Raw genomic sequence first — 19,909 nt, forward strand, 5'->3', positions numbered from 1 at the left:
TGACAGGCCAAATATCACAACTTGTCATCTTTGATTTACTAGGGTTTTTGTTTTTTTTTTAATTTAGCAGGGCTATTTGCAAAACTTGTTAATTAGCAAGCCTTATTTCAGACTCCTGCACAAAAGCGACATTTTCCTGTATTTCCTTCTTAAAAGTGGACATCCTTGTATATCTATTAAAAAAAAAAAAAGAGCATAAAGGACTTAATGCAAGTAAGAAGTAATAATAATTAATATTGCATATTAATAATACAGTGTCTTATCCAAGGGTTCAGTTAAATTTAACCTCAGTTTACCGTGTTCCAAATTTTAGAATGTTCTGTTTGCTTACCAAAGTACTTTGATCCAGACTACTCCCCTACTTAATTTTTGTGCTTTTTTTCCCCAAAATGCAATATTGTTTCATATTCGTGAATGGGGGAAAATATTTTCTAGTAATAAGGTGAGAAATACAAAAAGAACTTGGAACAGATAGTACTGCTTTATAGACTGTTATAAATGGAAACAACATGGTAAGAATTTAATAGTTTTCTTCTGGCTATATTGTTTATATGAACTTTAACCACAGGCAGCTGAATTAAAATGCGATACAAATTCTATCTGTTTATATTATTGGAAGTGTAGTATAAAATCTGCTCTTGTTTAGATTTTGTAAATTAGTTTATTACTGCTTTTCATATCCTAAAGTGATAAAAATGAACGTTTCTGTCAATATTGCCATAACTGCTATGATAGTTTGTTCAATTCCTGTTAGTTTGATACCATTTTACCATAGATACGAAACTGTGTTCTCTTGAAGGTGCTGTGTGTCCTTTAATGAAAACTGTTTCCCGTCATCTCAAACAAATCAACAGAGACAGTCGTGGTGTGTCAGGTAAATGACCAAGCTAATATGGATATCTGTATTAATTAGCTGCTAATGATTGCTGGATGTAATTATAGTCTGACTGAAGCTGGCTTTAAAATTGAAAGGTTAGGACAGAATGCCATCCCCAAGCACCAAAAGCTGCTGCTCCTCCCAGGAAGGTGACAGCATCCCAGAACATTTTTCCCAAAAAATATTGGTTCAAGTTTGGCAGCCACGCTAATTTCCATGTTTTTTTTCCAATCATCCTGCATTCTTATCAATTCAGATCATAAAAGAACTAGCAAATTCATTTTTCAGGTTTTAAAGTCATCTACCCAAGTGAATTTTGCATGAATAGTTCTAATAAAATAAATATTGAAAGTTTTTCTGACTTCAAGTTCTACTTTTCTAAATATCTTGTCCGTCTATATTCTAGAAATGCTAATATGCTTGTATTCAAGTATGCTAAAAATTATTTTTTACTTACAGTATTTAAATTCCATTATAATTGTATTGTTTTGTGTTCTATTTTACAGGGTTTGATCTGGCAGAAAGCTTTTCTTTAAGGCAAACATCTTGTGGTGGGGAAAAGATCTGCTTTAAACTGGGAAGTGCACCTCTCATTAGAGATACAAGGTAAGACACTATTTTCATGCTTAGCTTTTAAAAGATAGAGCTCAGCCTCAATGCTACTAATTGACTGGATCACTGAACATGCATCCAAAGAATGCCACAGAAAGCAATATGGGCTGTTTTTAGGCTTTTTTTCAGTTTTTTTCTGTGGGAAGCATTTTGATTTTGGTGTGCTATCCTTCTGGAATCTGGGAGTACATAGGTAGTAAGTTAATTGTTAGTAGCACTTTCTCAAATCATTAATCTAATACGGAAAGTTCCACTGTTAATACATTAATATTTATAAAACAAAGGAAACCTATAACTTTCATGGTATGACAGGAAGTATTATACTAATCTCCTCTCAGTGAAGTTGTCTGTCCTCTCTCTCACTACTGCTGGCAAGATTAAAAAGAGAGAGAGAATCACCATTTCCTTGAATGCTATTTTTTTATTTTCCTGGTATTCACATTTTGCCTTTGAGCAGCAACAGAATAGTGGGCATTAGGTGTAGAGGAGAAAGTAGGCAAAATCCTATTCTGGCACAGGGTTGGATGAAAAGCAGAGACAGCACGAAAAATCAACAGGAGAGTGAAAGAGAGCAGGGCACAATTGGATTGGATGGCCTTCAGTTTGCACAGGGACAAGGAAATGTCAAGAAGCAGTTAGGAATGTAGTTTCAAGTTCCCTGAGCTCAGTGGAGAGAGAGGATCATCTCAGAGCTTCTTGGTTGAGATGTGCTCTGAGTCATGGGACTGTGGTTTCTGTACAGCGTGTTCCTGCGATGACGAGGGAAGCAACTGTATTCCCATGTCTTCAGGTTGGGTATTTTCTGTTGCAAGAGGTCTGGCTCCAGCTTGCCTGGTAAAAAACACACCTGGCCCTTGGACTTCCCCTTTGCTTGGATCCTGGGCATAGCACAGAGGGACTGTGAGCAGCGTGAGGCCAGGGGGAAGGAAGAAGAGCAGAGTTGGAGGCAACCAGACACAAAACAAATGGTCTTTGTGGGAGGAGTGTGACTACGGAAAGAATTTATCTAGTAGTTTAGAACGTTTAGGTTCTCTAAGTTTTTCTGATATATTAGATACTGTAAGTGCAAATTTTTGTGCTTGTGTAATTGTGCAAAATTAAACTAACCACTATCTCTTTTTTAAAATACATTGGATGCTATGGAAGGAAAATTGACTGGACAAAATTACTTGAGACAAAGAGTGCTCTTCTTTTGTTAGGACCTTTCCAATATCATCCAGATTTTCTTTAGAAGAGTAGCAGGACATAGTAGGTACCGCCCATAAATGTTTTTACTAAAAATTATTTTGAGAGATTTTTAGTAAGAAAACTTTCCTTTAAAAAAATATTAATTTTTCCTTTTTTTTACAAGCCTTTTTATCCAATTTATGGGAATTTGAGGGAAACATTAAACTACAGAAAGGTAGAAAATTGAAGCAATAACAAAAATGTGGAGCCATTTTCCTTTAGGAATAAGAAGCTAAGTAGGGCTCAGAAATGCATCTTGTGAGCTGACTTTATTTTGAAACAGTGAGAAAATTAGTGCCAAAAATGGAACAGAGAGGAGATAGAAATTGCAAAAGGGTTAATTATTTAAAATTCATATTACTTTGAGGTAAAATTCTTGATTCAAAGTATTAATTTCTAAGAATTTCTGAGTGGTTTCAGAAGTGGTCTGAGAGGTCATGTTGAGGTTAAAAAACATAAAGCTTTTTTCTTAGCTTTGTTTAGTAGGCCTGAATACTACTGTCTTTTTTTTTCTTCTTCTTTTGAAAACAGTTTATTAATGAAGGCAATGAAAATGGGGAATTCACACCATGGCTGATAGCTGTGACCTAGCAAAGCCCTAACTACCAGCTATTGCAAGGAAAGTCACAATGGTTGTTTTGTTTGGCTTTTTTTTTTTTTTTTTACTATATATTTTTTCCTATATTTTATGTCATCAGCTTTTTGAAAGGAGAGAAAAATGACTATGTTGTTTTTCCCCATTTTCAGTGTAACTTGGGCAGAGGCTAAAGAATTTCAGTTAGAGGTAAACCTGGGAGGGAGGTGGCTTGGTTTTCATGGTCTCTTGGTTCTCACATTTCTTACTGTCCCTGTTATTTTATTCTGTGTATTCCCATTAAAGTAAAATGAAAGAGAAAATCTTTCTAGTTTTCCCTAGAAATATGCATCTCTAATGGATGAAAAATTTAGCTGGATGAAGCAACTGAGATGATGATTAATAAAATGCATATCAGTGCTAATATATGAATAAAATTAGGCAGAAAAATGAATATAGTTAGGCAGAAAATTAATACTGTGTTATTGATGATAATGAGGTACGAGATAAGATTTTCAGTCAGCTTGCTGTGCAAGTAAGTAGTACCTCATACATATACCTTCCTAATGAAAGGGTTAAAATGGTTTTCAATAACATGCAAGCACTGCAGAATTTCTAAAATTAAATCCTTGTTATTCATGGCAATAATCTTGCTCATCCTTTATTAACCTTTCTTCACACAAATGGATGTCATTAAAAGATGAATTCTGTTCTTAATTATTTCAGTTTGTTGAATATAAAATGTTTTTCTGGTATTGAGAGAATACTTCGGACAAATCGTTTTTTAAAATTTTGTTTTAAGTGTGTTGCTTTTTAAACTTTTCTGGACTTTTAGGATGGTTCTTTAAAGTAAGGGCAGATAGCAATGAGGAGCACAAAGCTGAGTTTTGGGTTTTTACATGGTAGGGTTACAATAAAGGATAGTCAGAAACTTGGGTGTCTGTCATCATAACCTTATAATTTACTGTCTCAGTTACCCATGTACAAGATCTTTTAATTAATTATTTTTATTTAAACTACTTCTCTTACATTATGTCGGGTTGCGTGGTTCCAGACCCCTTGTGTTATTAGGCGGCTTTAGGGATCATTCTGCCTCAGAAAATATTTCAGCAGACGTGGTGTGCAGTAAGCAGCAGAACAGTGTTTGTTATCCATCCTGCAGGAAATTGAGAGTATCTGATTAAGCTGACTAGCAAGTATCAAGTAACTTGGCACATCTCCTCTTGCATTTCATTCATTCAGTTGTAGTGTGGGTAATAGAAAGCTATGCTGTGCCATTTTTCCTCTCTGATGCCATTTTGGTTTTTTCAATGGACCTGGAGTAGTGTTTCACCTATTTATATGTTGTAAATAATTTACAATGCACTGTCAGCTTGGTAAATTGATTATGTTTATTTATGTTGGACTTCAGCTGTAGGTCTTTCTCTTTTTTTGTGGCACAGTTCTGTATATATTTTGTCTTGTGATAGCAGATGGATAGCTCTTATGCTTTATGTAAATGACTGTAAAATATTAATGTAATGCCAGTAATACTTTTCTTATTAAAACTTTGAATTGCTTATTGAAGTTCTCAGTGAACTTTAACAGAACTTATTCCTGAGGAAAGAAGTGTAACAGAGCTTTTGAGTTATAAACTTGTAGTAAAGTACTGTTAGGCAGACAGTCTAATTTTATAGTCATAATCACACCACAGAATCATAGAATAATAGTAACTACATAAAGGTTTAGTTTTATCTCAACAAATATCTTATAGAGTCATATTTCTTCTCCAGACTTTAACATGTTCTGCCCATGTAGTGTATTCCAGTGTGGCACAGAGTTTGCTGATAAAGGAGAACAGGGCTCTGTGCTGGTGGCATTCCTTTAGACCTGCCAGCAGTATTCAGTACTTCTGGACATGAAACCTTTTAGGATAATGTTTGTTCTTCAGTTGCCTTAAATAGCTCTATGATAAATTTATTTCACTGTCTTTCTCCAAAGATGTATCAGACATCAGTTGCTCCTCATTCGCAGTTTTCTGGGGTGCTGCTGGGCCATTTTTTTCCTTTTCTTAAAGCACCAATAAAGGAGATAATAAGCTGGTTTCGGCTGAGTTTCAGAATGTTTTTGAAATGAATGTTCATGATTAGCAAATCTTCATGGCACAGTCACAGCTTTCTTATTTTGCAGTTTGTTTGGCTTGACAAACCATATTAATTTGCTGAGGAGATTATCATAGCTGGCTGTTAAATGATCTGGGTTACAGCAGTTGGGATTGCTCTCACGACTCTTTTAGGAATTCTTCCCCTTTCTTTGTAAGATACTACAAAGGAGCTTGGATTTTGACTGTATTTGGACTATGAGCTCCACCAGCAAAGTTGTTACTCACTGCTGCCAGAAGAGCTGTGGCTTGGGCCATATTTCAGAGAAAGTGTTTCACCTCCTTGGGATGTCTTGTTTCTGGAGGAAGAAATACTGTTCCCACTTGCCTCAGTAAATTCTAGGCAGGAGGATTCTTTCTGCTAAGAACAGAAATTGGTGATGAATAATATTTATGTGGGGTTTTCTGATTGTTTTTAGTGCTAAGCTTTTTAACTGCAAAAAAAATGTGGAGGGAATTCCATTTTCCTAGAGCACAGCTGACATCAGGTGAGGAGGTTTCTGTGCTCTCTGTTAGAAGCCTTTTCACAGACAGCAATTTGCTTTCCCAAAGCCACATATCTCTATGTGATTTTGCAACCATTTGCTTTGCTGTTTGTTCTCTGTCTGTATCTGCTGAGACCACTCTCTTCACCAAACTAAAAAATATTGGCTTCCTTTCATAAACTTCAGCTCTCCATGAAGATCCTCATGAGCATGACTTTTTATTGTTTTTGTTCATGGCATTTGTTTCGAACATCAGAGTTAGTTTCAACAGTCTTCTTGAAAAACATTTTAAGACACATTTTAGGAAGTTTGATACATTTTTCTTATAAATGGTATAGAATAGATACACATGATAATCACTGATTTCCAAAACAATTCATTGAAGACTTTTAAAGTGTGACTGAAAATGGCGATGAGGTATTATCCCAGTTTTGAGACAGCAGCTACAATTATTCAAACCAGCTTTTATCTATGCTCACAAAAAAAACTGCTAACCTTTGGTCTATTAAAATATTAGATGGTTATGCAAGCAAACACCTCTCCTTTACTATATCACACATTTATTTGAGGTCATTTGAGCAGTTGGAGCCAGCAATGCTAAGACTGAAATGTCTGGTATTTTAGTTGCAGGGTATTTTCAAGAAAAAAGGCCTTGCCTTTGGAATTTGCTTCCTGAGTGTGGGAGCCTGAATGTAGTACAATTTCTGATGTTTCTTCAGGTCTTTTAAAGCAATGGATCAGAAACTGTAGTGATTCAAAATTTCTTTTATCCTGAAATAGTATATTTTGTGTTTATTTCCAGAAACTTCAACACTTACTCTATTTCAGAAATTAAAAAGAAGGAAAATACAGTGATTACTGTTGAAAGATGAAATTGGTGTTATACCCACCTTGTAAATACCAATTATTTCATTTCACAGCTAAGTAGAAAAATGGGGCTTCTTACCATGTAAAATGACAGACCAATGCTTCTTTTAAAGAATAATCACCTGACAATGTCTTTCTTCATTTGGGGGCTTGTTTCTACCTGAAAATGTACAAGAAATATGGCAATTTTTATAAAATTAAACATTCAGGTATTAAAGGATTTTGATGTCCATATTAGTTTGAATCATCCTACAATATAACATGTAGTTTACTATGCAGAAAGAATTAGGAAAACAAAGGCAAAGACCGAGGTGCCAGAGGGGAAGAGTACATTTAAAAATGTATAGCACTTACATTAAAAGCACACTGTGAGGGAACAGAGTTAGAAAATCTTTTTAAATCAAGCTACTGACTGTAACAGCTTAGAATTCTTTGATCTGTAGTGTGTTCCCCTGAGAGTGGAACACTTAGTGGAGCAGTGTCACACCAGCTGAACTGGTAAAACATTGTTGTATGAAGCAGTGTTCATCCTTTTATTTCCTAGTGATGTTCTTGATGTAAAGCACTTGCAAATAAAGGGAAGAGGCTTTTGTGAGGTGTGTGCTTTAAGGGCACTGCTCCACAGCCAGAGTGTGCAGGAGACAAGCAGTGTTTGTGTGGAATCCCATGAGCCTCATGGCAGGCCATAAACAAAACCAAATAAACAAAGCCAGAAATATTATTTGGAAGAGAATAAAATTAGGAGCTTGCTTTCACAGCACCCATCTCCATCTCTCAGCCTCCTCTCACTTCCTCCACGTCAGCATCAGCCTCTCTGTTCAGCTGGCGGCTGATCCTCGTGGCTGTGCCATCTGAGCAGCCAGAGTGGGGAAGGAGCAGGATAGGCTGCCCCCAGCCCCAGCAGCACTGCCTTTAGCTAAAACAAACCCTGAAACTCTACCTTGAGTTTTTAATGGTTTAACCTGCCCTGTGGAAAACAATCCCAGTGTTCCGATTGAAACAGCGGCATCTGCAATTTCACTTTTGCTATGTATTCCTGTAGGGAATTCCTTTCTATTTTCATCTGAAATGCATGCCAAAACTATGTTTCAGTTTTCTAAAACATGGATTTTCATAGATACTGCAATTGCAAGACAAAATGGTTGTGTTATTTGATTTCTAGATTCAGCAGGAGAAATTCATCTAGATGCTTCTCAATGACCCTTGTTCAAAAACTTGGACACAAATTCTGAAGAAGGTTGTTCAATTTACCAGTACATTGACTGAAGGAGCCTTAAGTGATTCCAGAGTGTGGGGAACTTTCAGAAAAGTTTACATGCCTCTTACTCCCTGCCAAACATGCTGATTTTTAAAATCTTTGCAGTGTTTTCTTGGTTTGTATTGGCCACCTTTTTTAAAGAAAAATCTGTTAGAAACGAGTACAAGGAGGATGCAGATCTAAGTCTTTAATAAGGTCTGCGTTTGATAGTCTTAGAACAAAAGCATGGTTGCAAAATCAGTACAGATGAAGTTTTCTGGAAAACCAGAATAGCTGTGGGTATCTGCAGCCTTGCAATAAGCAACCACACAGAATTCAATGATATGTGCTGGGCATAATGCACGCAGCTGAGAATGCACTGTAGCCCCATTATGTTGTATATAGAGACTGAATGATCATTTATCAGTTTTGCTGATTGAGCTGAGAGGATTCAAGTGTCTTTTTAAAATGCATATCATTTTTCTAGCTGAAGCAATGGTGCCACATGCTTCAAAAGTAATTTATCAGCAGGCGGAGGAAAAAAACCGAAACAACAAACAACCCTGTAATAAATCAGATCTTTCTTTTCCTGGCTTTTGTGATTTAATGCTGTGTAATCTAGTTTGCTTTAGCTATGCTGTCAGGCATTTCTTCTCTTAACTAAAGTTCCACCTACAAAAATACGTTTGTACTGCTATATCTGTGTTTATACTGGGGCTTTTTGTTTAAATATGTCATAGAGATATCATACCCTTCCCCCATCTTGCCTCTGAGTTTTTAGGTTTTATATCTAAAAATAGTTCATGGTCTGTCTCACAGTGAAACTGCCTGGTGTTTTTTTCATTACCCTGATTTTCATTTATTTTCATTTGGTCCTGAAAGATTTTTGGCCTCTAGCATTTCTATGTGGTTTGCTCTTTGCAGTTTTTATCATCATTCTATGAAGTATTTTTTTTTTGTTTATGGAGAGAAATTAACAATTTTTTAAAATACTTCTTGGATTTTGAATGGACAGTACAGTCCATGTTCTGGGTTTTTCATTTAGAGGTCGGGGTATCAATTTGAGTTCAGTCCTAAGCATTGAGAGTTTGCTGATTGCAGTCTTGCCTGTCTCAAGTGAATATTTGTCATGCCACAAACTCATTTCAAAACTTGGAATGATTTAATAAACTTCAACTCGAGAAACAATCTGTAATCTATAGAAACAAGATGTACAGTTATTGGTATATTAACAGAACCACATGCAAGAGATCATGTTATTTTTGGATTTAGTCAGTGTGACTAGTTCCAGTATCTCAAAATTCTATTAAAAAAAAATCCTAAAAATACTCTGGGATTGAGCATGACAGTTTAGGCTTTGAATAACTTATTGATTATTGTTTCTAATATGGCATTGTGCTTCTAATTTTCATAGGAAAATTCATGTATCTTTCATTTTAGGGATTGGACTACTAATTATTAATACACCTATATTAAAAATGTTAATGTTGAAGCTCTTGATCAACTTCAATTTCCCTCTTTTACTCAGTTTTCTTTGTGAACTCTGCTGAGAGTTAGATGTTAGAGGTTAGATTAGATGTGCGGAATTTTTTTTTCACTGAAAGTTCTGTAAATCGTTGAAACAGACTGCCCAGGATGTGGTGAAGTCCCTATCCTTGGAAGTGTATAAAGGCAAATGGCTATGGCACTTGAGAACATGATTTATTGTGGACATGGTGGTGGTGCTAGGTTGGACTTGATGAGCTTGAAGGTCTTTTCCAGCCTCAACAATTCTTTGAGTGTATGATTCTGTGAGAGTTTGGTAAGAAATTTGTGTGCTCATGATCTATGGTGAGCAGTACTGATTTACTCAAATACTTTTGAATGCATATCCCAAAAATATCCATTGGTTAAAGCACGTGTGGTTTGCTTTGCACCACTCCTGAGAAGTAATAACACAAATAACATTATTGAGGGGCCATGACTCTACACACCTTTTTTTCCTGTTACTGGACCTGTCTATTACAGGAGCAGTTCACAATGCTAGGTGACTGCCAGTTTAAATTAATCTATGAAATAAACAAAAAATGTAGTAGTATTCACCAGGAGTGTATACAATAACGAGAACTGATTCCCAAGGCTTGAGGGGAAGTGTCATTCCAGCCCAATTCTTGCACTGAGGACCCTCTGTGGTGGATGCACTTTGAAGTGCAGCATGTGCAATTGCAGCGTGAAATTTTTGCTCTTGCTCAGGGTGGGCATCTAGCAGTGACTTGTGCAGAATTAGTAGATAGTGCTCACTCATTTTATGGGTAAAAGTGGTATTTGGAAACAGGAGGATTTGGGTTGTGAATCTTCTATTGCAGTAGTTTGTTTGACTTTTAAAAATATCTCCTGTGAGAATAATTTGCTGACAATTAGAATGCTTAGCTTATGGCATTATATTCTAATATGAACTGTGAACAATATATGATAAGGACAGTAACTAATAAGATAATCATATGGATAGAAGCATTGGAAGAAAATGTGTTAGAAAAGGACTAATTATAAAATGTAAGTTCTAGCAATACTTTAGTAATGAGGCTGTATATGATTACTTGAATGTCTGAAAAGGAAATGCCATCAGATATCTGTTAAGACAAAAATGAGTAAAACTTTGAAATAATTTCTTTTTTTAATAGTCTATTTTTATTTCTAGAGAACTTTTTTTAAATTTAGAAAGTGATAAATAATTGCATTACTGTTAGTATGTGGAGGTACGCTATGCTACCAGGAAATTACATAAGCTTGAGATTGGTTTATTGTGAAAGTGTTAGGAGGACTGAAAAAACACTTCGTGATTCAAGATAGCTGAAATGATTTCATGGAAAGGAAAGTCATGACTCATTAACCAATTAGAGTTCTTGAATGATCAAAGAGTAATAACATACCCTTGCTTCTTTTTTTCTCCCTAAAAATAAGTTAGAAATACTCATGTGAATTCATATTATGCCTAAGAATATATTTTTTCCAACACCCTAACTTTTTTAATCACAATTAAGTTTAAGTGTCATCTCTTCAAAAAGCTTGTGCTGATTTTGTTCTACCACACAAGTGAGTGTTTACTCCTACCCAGCTGGCTCTAGGTGATCCTGTGAGAGCAGGGGCTTTGGAACAGATGATCTCCAGAAGTTCCTTCCAACCTCAGCCATTCTGGGGTTCTGTGATTGTATTGTAAACTATTTTGTAAATAATTTCTCTTCCTTAGGAATGTAGTTTCCCATAAGATTGGGTATGTAATTTCATTGTCAACCATGTAAATTATAGGGTAAGAGTGAATTCATCAAAATGCAGGTTTTGTAATGGGGTAATAAGAGAACCAAATACTTCCTTTTTAAAACTTGCAAAATATTTTTTTCATCTCATTGTATGCTTAAATGTTACAATTTTATTTAATGAAAAATATTGGTGATAATAGCAATATTTTCTTTACTGTTACAACTTTTTTTACTTTTTTGTCTACTAGTCTGATATATACACTACATAATATAGTGTTCTTAGAATTTTCATCCGCAGTACAGACTCTAATCTCAGTCTTACTGTTGAAAGAGATGATAATGGCTCATTCTGTTTCTGTTATTTTGCATGAAAATTACATGGATGATTTAACCTCAAGTTGCTGTAGCTGATGCATTGGTTTAATGCACAGTTCATTTCTGCTGTGGAGCAGTGAGCTTTCCTCACTGTTTTGAGCAAAGTTTGTGAATTCCTACTATATTAAGCTTCCTTGCTTGGATATAAGACACCTAGCCTAATTCCCCAGTCTGAGAAGGGCTCCCGGTCATATTCAGCGTTCTTTCAAGTTTGATGTGAAGCGTAGAATTCACCTAAATAAAATGTTTCGTGACTTATCTGTATCACTACTTGAGGCATCCTCTCAACACCTCTGTCTTGAGTCAGATGCAAGGCCCCAGCTCTCTTTATAAGCTTTGGTTTTTGTTTCTCTCCTAGCATTTTAAAGGGAATACCTGGACACTCCCCGGCTGGATCTGACAGTAACAGGGTTAGCAAGTCCCCATCACTGGGGATGGTCTTTGGTCCATCCTGTTAAATATAGTTATGACTCAGCAGATAGCAATGTGGGTATTTTTAAACTGCATTTATTTTTAACCCCATTTAATCTGTAACTTAAAAAAATCTCATTATTAGAGAAACTGTGAGAGTTGCAGGCTAAGTTGTATATACTCTTTGTTTTTGGGGATTTTTTTGTTTTGTTGTTTTAAACTGGACATTAATTATACAGTCTAAGTCCTGAGACTTAATAAAAATAATTTCCAGTTTCTGAAAATGCTAGTAAGTCTTCTGATGTGGTTTTTGATCATTTCTTTTCCATACTCGTTCACTGAAAATTTGTGAATGTTCACAGTTTTTATATACTGTAAAAGAGCACCTTATTTATCTAATTATCCTTTTAAGTGTAAGCAGAACACCAGGCTTAAATATGCATAGACTAGTCATGCTGTGTGTAGGGGGTGTTAAAGCAAAAGCATGTTCTCTCTGTAGCTTCACTCTTGCAGCTGACAGCTACTTTTTCGGGTCTGACCCTGCTATCTGGTGTCATTAACCTTCTTTCTTACTTGGATCAGATCTCTTCTGTTGGTAACTCAATCTTCACTACTTACACCTTCTTTTTTGGGGAGATCAACTGGAACCAAGGCAGGTAGATATACCAATTTGTAACAGAGTTGTAGGCTCTAGTGCCTTTGGTCTTGCCTGTGCTGTTTTTCTCGTGCACTTCTTAGCACAGCCTGCTTGCAACTTTAGCCAGGAATGAGTTTGTTTATTTATAGGCAGTCCTGCATGCTGAAGAGGAGGAGGCTAGTTATCCAGACAATTATTTGGGGTTAGCTTAAAAAGCACCTCTTAGTTTGGTGCAGCTGCACTCCAGACAGCAGTCCTGGCTCTCCCTTTCCACTGCCAGCCATGCTGTTAGCACTGTGAGTGCTCAGCATTTTCATGAGAGGGACTGGCCTGTGGGATGGTTTGCCCTTTACCATCAGCCAGGGTTGTCTAGGACTTGGCAGAATGAACCCGGGAAGGAAAGGGAGAGCCTGTTCCAAGTGTAATCAGCAGTTCATTTCGCTAGTACTTGTTCCATTGGTTCATTGTAAAAAGCTACCCGAAGTTTGGGATGGGGATGAGGGGAGACTAAACAGGAAGAAATTGAGTGTTCTATGGAAATAATGTTTTTAGGCTGGGTAGCATGATGTCATGCAGAAACACACAAGGTGCCTTCCAAAACCCCGGCGTGAGAAGTAAAAGGGTGTGAGTCTCTCAGCATGGAGCTCTGCTGAAGCTGAGTCACCCCCCTTTGTACCAAACTAAAGAGACCATTGTGCAATCAGTTAGTGTCTCTAGGTATCTGGACAAGTGGGTGCTTAGATTTCTTCCTCCTACAGGGAAGGTTGTATGGATATATAAGCTAAGTGATTCCTGATGTCACCCCTCCTTTCCATAATATGGCATGCGTTTTATCTCGATCTTCATGGCCTCCAGCAGACAAATTGTCTATTGTAGTTTGAATTTTCTTTACTTTTCCAGGCAACAGCAACCACTTAAATGAACAAATATTGAATACTGTACAATAGGTCTTGCTTCCTACAATAGGGTAGGAAGCATATAAAAATGCATGCAGAGCAATTTTCTCTGTCAGTTGCCTGCCATAGGTTACCATAATTTTTTTCATTAACATCATCAGAAGGTTTCTTGATCAGCTGAATAATTTCATTCCACTGTAGATAATCATATTTAGCATTAGAACTTAATATCTCATTGACTTCAGAGTCTGACAAATAACAGACTACTCTAATAACTAGACCTGTTGTGTTTGTTCCATTTCTGGTAGCTAACCAGAAGGACCATGTGAGTTAGAAAACAGCTCCTAAAATGTCAAAATAAATATAGGGGTGGATGTTGAAAGAAATATCCAGAGTTCCTCTGAAACTATTTAAGTTCTTGTCCTCTTCTCCTGATGGTTGCCATCCACAGTTTGATTTTAGGATATTTAGGACAGAAAAGTAACATTTTTGCATAATCTCTTAAGGCAAAAAATATTGATGCGAGTCTTGAATGAGCTGAAGACAATTTAAATCTCTGCCATTTTCTTTAGCACATTTTAGTTTTAAATTTTTAACAAAGACTATCTTTGGAGACAGTCACAAACCCACTGAAGAAAAGGACACATCACCACACTTCTCTGGATTCTGCCATAATCTCCAAAGAGAAAAATTTAGTTTGGTTTTTTTTTTTTTTACTGTGTTCCTTGTGAGTAATGTCAGTCCCTAAGGAAATTTTTCTACAGGGTCAATCAGTTTACTAGTGTGGTTCTGAGTAAGGAAAAGCACTGAAGCTTTCTGGGATCTTCATGCTGCACAACAAGACCAGGTTTTCATGAGGGCAGGCTGGTTTCATTCCCTACAGGGAATCACAGAAGTAGAAACCTATGACAAAACTGGGGATGGGACGCGCGTGTGTAAAGTTCTACACGTCAGTACTAAAGGGAAAGCAGAATGAGGTCTTCCTCATCTAGGAGGACCATAATTCCCAACAGAAAATATCTGGAGTTCAAAACAGATTATTTTCTCTTGGTTATTTTTATATTTTCAGTGTAGATGGATGTTGCTGTGACTTAGGCTGAACAGAGATCTTGTGTTCAGAGTGTTTCTTTTGCTTAGATGACCAGAGAACAAACAAATTGAGAGATGGGGAACAAAGAAAGAATGGATCTCTAGTTTTTTCACACAGGGGAAAAGATCTCCTCTCCACCCTGAGTCATGGAATTGAACAACACTTTCCGATATCCCTCTGCCCCATGCTGCTCAAACCAGCAAGTGTGTAACTTCATCAAATTGCTGAAAGCTGCCTTCCACAACATAAAACTCCAAAATTCTTTGTTGACTTGAAATTTCTAAAAACTTAATCAAAATTCAGCAGAATTCTACTTAGGGAAAAAGAGAAGAAAAAGTGTTGTATTTTCAATATCCGTTATTATTATGTATTACTGCTTTTAATTGTCTTGTTCTTATTACTGCTGATTTTTTTTTCCAGAAAACTTAAAATACAGAGAAAAAGGCTAAAATTGGAAAGCAGACAGTTAGTCTGACGTCTTTAAAATCAGAGGAAGACTGGCCTTTGACTTCTTTAGGGCCAGGAGTTTACCAATAATTCCTGTAAATAAGGATTCAGGATAATGCTGGAAACCCTAGGGTAAAATCACAGGCATAACCATTTTGGTATTTCTGTGACTCTTTAAAACCAATGTTTTTTCAAATGCTCTTTAAAATTTTGATATCAATACAATTGACTTTCCCTCCAGAAAATTCCTGAACAACCTGTACATTAAGGTTGTTACCTGTTCTGTAAATGAAAGCAGAGACGTGCCAAAGTACATGAAATATTAGGTAAATCTCTCTTCTCAATGTTCAAATAATATGCAGCTTTGCTTTCAGCAGTACATTTCACGAGTGGGTCGAGCTCTCCCGAAGTAATTAATAACTCTTAAGCTGTCTGAATAGTTTCCCTTGAGTTGCATCATATAATGTGTCGTATGAAAACAACTTGAGGCCTAATGTAACATGAAACTATATAGTGCATCTTAAAGTGATTTGAGGAAGATGGATGGGAAGGAAATTATTTCTTATTCTGACAGAAAAGACAGCTGTTCTTAGCTTTTATTTGAAAAGAATTTGAAATGCATTTTCTAGGATGAGTTTGGTAAATTGTTCTAGTTAGTTGATTCCTGTTCTCCTTTTCTACCAATCAAGTTAGGTAAAAAAACTGAGAATCAAAAATATAGCAATTTGTTGTAGAAATATTAATAATAATGTGGAGACTTCTGTATTTGGTCCACCTGAGCTTTACTTTTTTTTTCATAACAGGTCTGAGTTTAAGCCCTGTGCAAACATTAAAAGTTAACACTTCAGTGTCTCCATTAATGAAATATGAAATAAATCATTACCCAATACAGAAAAGTTTTTTAAACCAACTCCTTGAGCTCTGGTCACCAAATTATTGTAACATTGTCATGTTACAAGTGACATATACCAGGTAATGGTATATGTCAGCTGGAAAAGATATGTCTTGCCATAAACTCAAAACATCTCTCACTTCACTCTCAGGAAATGCAAGTTGGCTCATCTTTCTCTTCTTAGAAGATATACAGCAAGCTGGAGGCTTCATTGATACTTGTAAATACGGAAGTTTATCATATACTGTAGTGTATTCTCATTCGATATGGAACAATTGGAGTTCATAAGATTCAAAAATAGATGCTGCTTTTCCATTAGTGCTTTTTTTAAAAATAAAAACAAAAGGTAAATAAAGGATTGCCTTACTAAATTTGATATGGGTAACTCAATGCTGTATTACAAAGATAGAACTAAAACTGTTTATAGCACAGTGAATACACAGTTAATTCATTCATAATTACTTCTTTTAGTATGCTAGCACTAGTAGTTCCAGCTGGTATCTGCACTTCAGAACTTTTGAGGAAACAAATTAATAAATAAAATATTTTGCCAGAAATCATTCTATACTTAACCTTTATAAACAGTGGAAGGTATGAACAAATGCAGTGGTAATGTTCACGCAGCATTCCTATAACTGTTCTTCTGGTAACCTCATAATGTACAGTCATAGTATACAGCTGCTTTTAGGAAAAATTATGGCTACATTTGATGCAGTATAAAGGAGGGGAATGCAGCAAAAGCCTTTGCAATTCTGTGTATACATGTGCTTTGATAGAGCGGCTCAGAGTTTTTGCAAGAACATGTGTGTTTGTTACCATTCTGGCTGCATCTGCCTCGTGTTTCAACCCCTGAAACATTAAGAAAGACCTGAATGTATGGATTTGTAACATATCTCTGTACAATCTAAAACCTTGTACTGTTGGGAATGTTCCTGCTGGCTATTGATGGTCTTCTCAACTTTACCAGCTGAGGCTTCTGTAATTTGCAGTACATCTCAGTCCAGCAGCCCAGGGTGGTGTAAATTCAAACCTCTGTATTCAGTTCATGTTCTTCAATTCCTGCTATTGTTTTCAGTAGTTTCCACCAAGGGTGTGCTTTGCTTTGAGAAAACAGTGCTCCATTCATCACATTGAATTTTTTATTATATATGACTGATAATATGGACAGAGGGAGAGAATCAAACTACTGAAATTCCACCTAAAGTATAATTTAATCAGACTCTGAGCGCCTGAGTCTGAGAATAATTCGAATTTCCCACTCTCAAGCACCACCCAAGCCCAAGTGGCACCTAAAATGAATAATTTTGGACAACTGATTTCCCCTGGCGTCTGGGCATAAATTCCAGGCATGCTTAGAAGCACCATGGCTTAAGCAGACAGGCATGTAACTCCCACCCAAGTTCCATTGTGACTCAAAGATGTGTGCAGAGATGCCAGAACATTGCCCATGTCCCTAGAGGAGCCTAAGCCATTGACTGTGCTTCAATCACACATAGTAAGCTTGGGCAGCATTGAATTCAACACAAACCACAGCAGACATGAGTGTTTGAGTGCAGAAGAAGAAGAGGGAACCTTTTTAATATACTTAAAAGTTTGAGCAGTTATCTGGGAAGGATGTCTTGTTTGGTAAGGAAATTAAACAAAAATAGGAGAGCTTAATTGTTGTCCCACTGAAAAGGATATTTGCTTTTCATGGAGACCTCAATTTTTTTGCTCCCAAGTCTGATGATGTAATTTTGTTCAGACACTGTTGTCCAAAAAGGCATCTGGTTGAGAGATCAGATGTCAAGGATATCCTCATCTGCTTGTCTGTGTTAATTTCTAAGTTCTTTTGTCTTGTCTTTACAGATAAATTTGCACACTTAACAGTTGCTACCCATATTTCTGTAACATTATAACTCGCTTAAAACCTGTCATCTCTCTTACTGCTTTTGGTGTAGACACCATGATTTATTACCCTTAGTTCATGTTCTCTCTTTGTACTGTGTGTACATCTGTAGATTTTGAGGTGAGCTTGGTGTAGGTTTCCTTCACCCTTTTTGTCTCTTCTTTTCTTATTGTTTTTATACTGTGCCATGCGCAAAGGTTAAATACTCTGTGTTGGAGTACTTTTTGGGTTGTGGATATTGGGTTGTGGGATTTTTGGGTTGAGGAACAACTTGCTTTTGAATTTTTTTATTAATGTTTGATGCCATTCCTTTATTGTTTTCACCCTGTATAAAATACCTCATAAATTTTCTCAGGTTTTAAATGTTTGTAGATGTAAGCAGGTGCAACGGTACAGTAAACATTCAAACTTCTGAATTTCAAATTCAGTATTCCATGAAATTTTGGTTTGGCTTTTCTCATGTTCCAGCATGAGGTTTTATTATTCCAGCATGAGGTTCATTTTTCTGTTTGTTCTTTTATTTTTCTCATCAAATATCATTATATTTGTTCTTTAAAACATGTACATACTTTGCCCAATTTTGAGGATTTTTAACTGATTTTACAAAGTAGAAGATGCCATGGTGATAATACTTAAATATCATTGAAGTATCTTATTAATCATCTGTACCTTAGTCACTTCAGTGCTCAATGCATGCTTTTATTTTCTGTTACAGTCACTTGACGCCAATTAGGGAGGAAGAGCGTAGGGGAAATTGTGTATGGTAGCAGACAGCAGACAGGTTTTCTGCATATTTCATCCCTAAATTTTGTTCCTTTTCATGTTCACCATCGAGCTAGAAGGGTTGACTGTGAAGTGTATACTTTAAAGCATCTGTTAATGACTTTTTGGTCACCAAGGAGTCTTCATATAGGCGCCAATGATAACTCTTCTCAGAAAAAATATACTGCTTCTGTAAAGTTAAATCTCTGGTATATGGTGGTTGTATATTAAATCTGTGCTCTTTGTTGGCCAGACAGTGGAACGAGTTTCCCAAAGAGTTTTGGAATAATTTCCATTCTATATTCTTCCAAAACTCAGCAGGACAGGACTTACAGTAACCTGATATAATTTTCAGGTTGTCCCCCCTTTAAGCCCCGGGTTAAATCCATTGACGTCCAGAAGTACTTTCCTACCTAAGTTATTTTGTGAAACTAACTGAATTTATCCTTGGTCCAATTCTGCTTAAATCTTGACTCTTTAGTTGACTTCACTGAAATTGTTCATGTCCTTAGGAATTAATTTGATGTTGTCTGCTTTTCTCACTTCTCTCAATACAGTTTTCTTTGTCAGCTCAAAGGTAAGGGAAGTTAGAGTGAGCTCCTGCTGGTTTTTGTAACACTGGCCCATACCTTAGCTCTTCTTTTGTTTCCTGAATCGTTTGGTAAACAGTTAAGGAAGGTAAATTTATATCATGTGTACTTACACAACCAAACTTATTTGAGAAAATTCTGAAAGAAACACAATTTTAGAAGACGGCTCTGAAAGCGTTAGGAAGGCATGCAGTGAAAAGCAGTGGAGTGGAGGGTGGGTGTGGGAGTACAGAAGATAGTGCCACCTTGCTCAAAGACTGCTTCTGCTTGTCTTCCAGACCTACAGTAACAATCACGGTTCCCCTCTTTTCATTTGATGAAGACTTCTGATCATTTCTTTTCCACAGCTGTCTGTCCTTTGTCCATAAATGTGAATTCCCCAGTGTCCCCAATATGGAACTTAGCTGGGAAAGTTAATTGATTTTGGAGTGCTAATCAGATGCTCCCATCCACATCAGATGCCAGATATCCTGTCTAGCTTACAGCTGTAAACCTGAGATACCATCTCCTTAGCCTGCCTGGGGTGCAGGAAATCATAGGGCTGATCCCATGTCCAGATAGTTTATTGTTCTGCAGTCACACACTCATGCCTGGTGAAGGTATTTTTTTTATAAATCATGAAACATGTTCTTTATGCTATATTTGAAATACAAAGTATGAAATCCA

At 36.4% G+C, this 19,909-nt stretch overlaps 1 protein-coding gene across 5 annotated transcripts in view; it reads left to right on the forward strand.

Annotated features, from left to right (window-relative positions):
- COL19A1 (collagen type XIX alpha 1 chain) overlaps positions 1 to 19,909 on the forward strand; it is a 172,947-nt gene that overhangs the window by 10,479 nt on the left and 142,559 nt on the right. For all 5 annotated transcript variants that reach the window (XM_064707334.1, XM_064707337.1, XM_064707336.1 and 2 more), the window contains exons 3-4: positions 800 to 874; positions 1,384 to 1,483. In XM_064707334.1, the coding sequence (XP_064563404.1) occupies positions 800 to 874; positions 1,384 to 1,483 (175 nt within the window). The remainder of the gene's footprint in view (positions 1 to 799; positions 875 to 1,383; positions 1,484 to 19,909) is intronic.

This window comes from Zonotrichia leucophrys, chromosome 3 (assembly GCF_028769735.1).
Source record: "Zonotrichia leucophrys gambelii isolate GWCS_2022_RI chromosome 3, RI_Zleu_2.0, whole genome shotgun sequence".
NCBI classification, from domain to species: Eukaryota; Metazoa; Chordata; class Aves; order Passeriformes; family Passerellidae; genus Zonotrichia; species Zonotrichia leucophrys.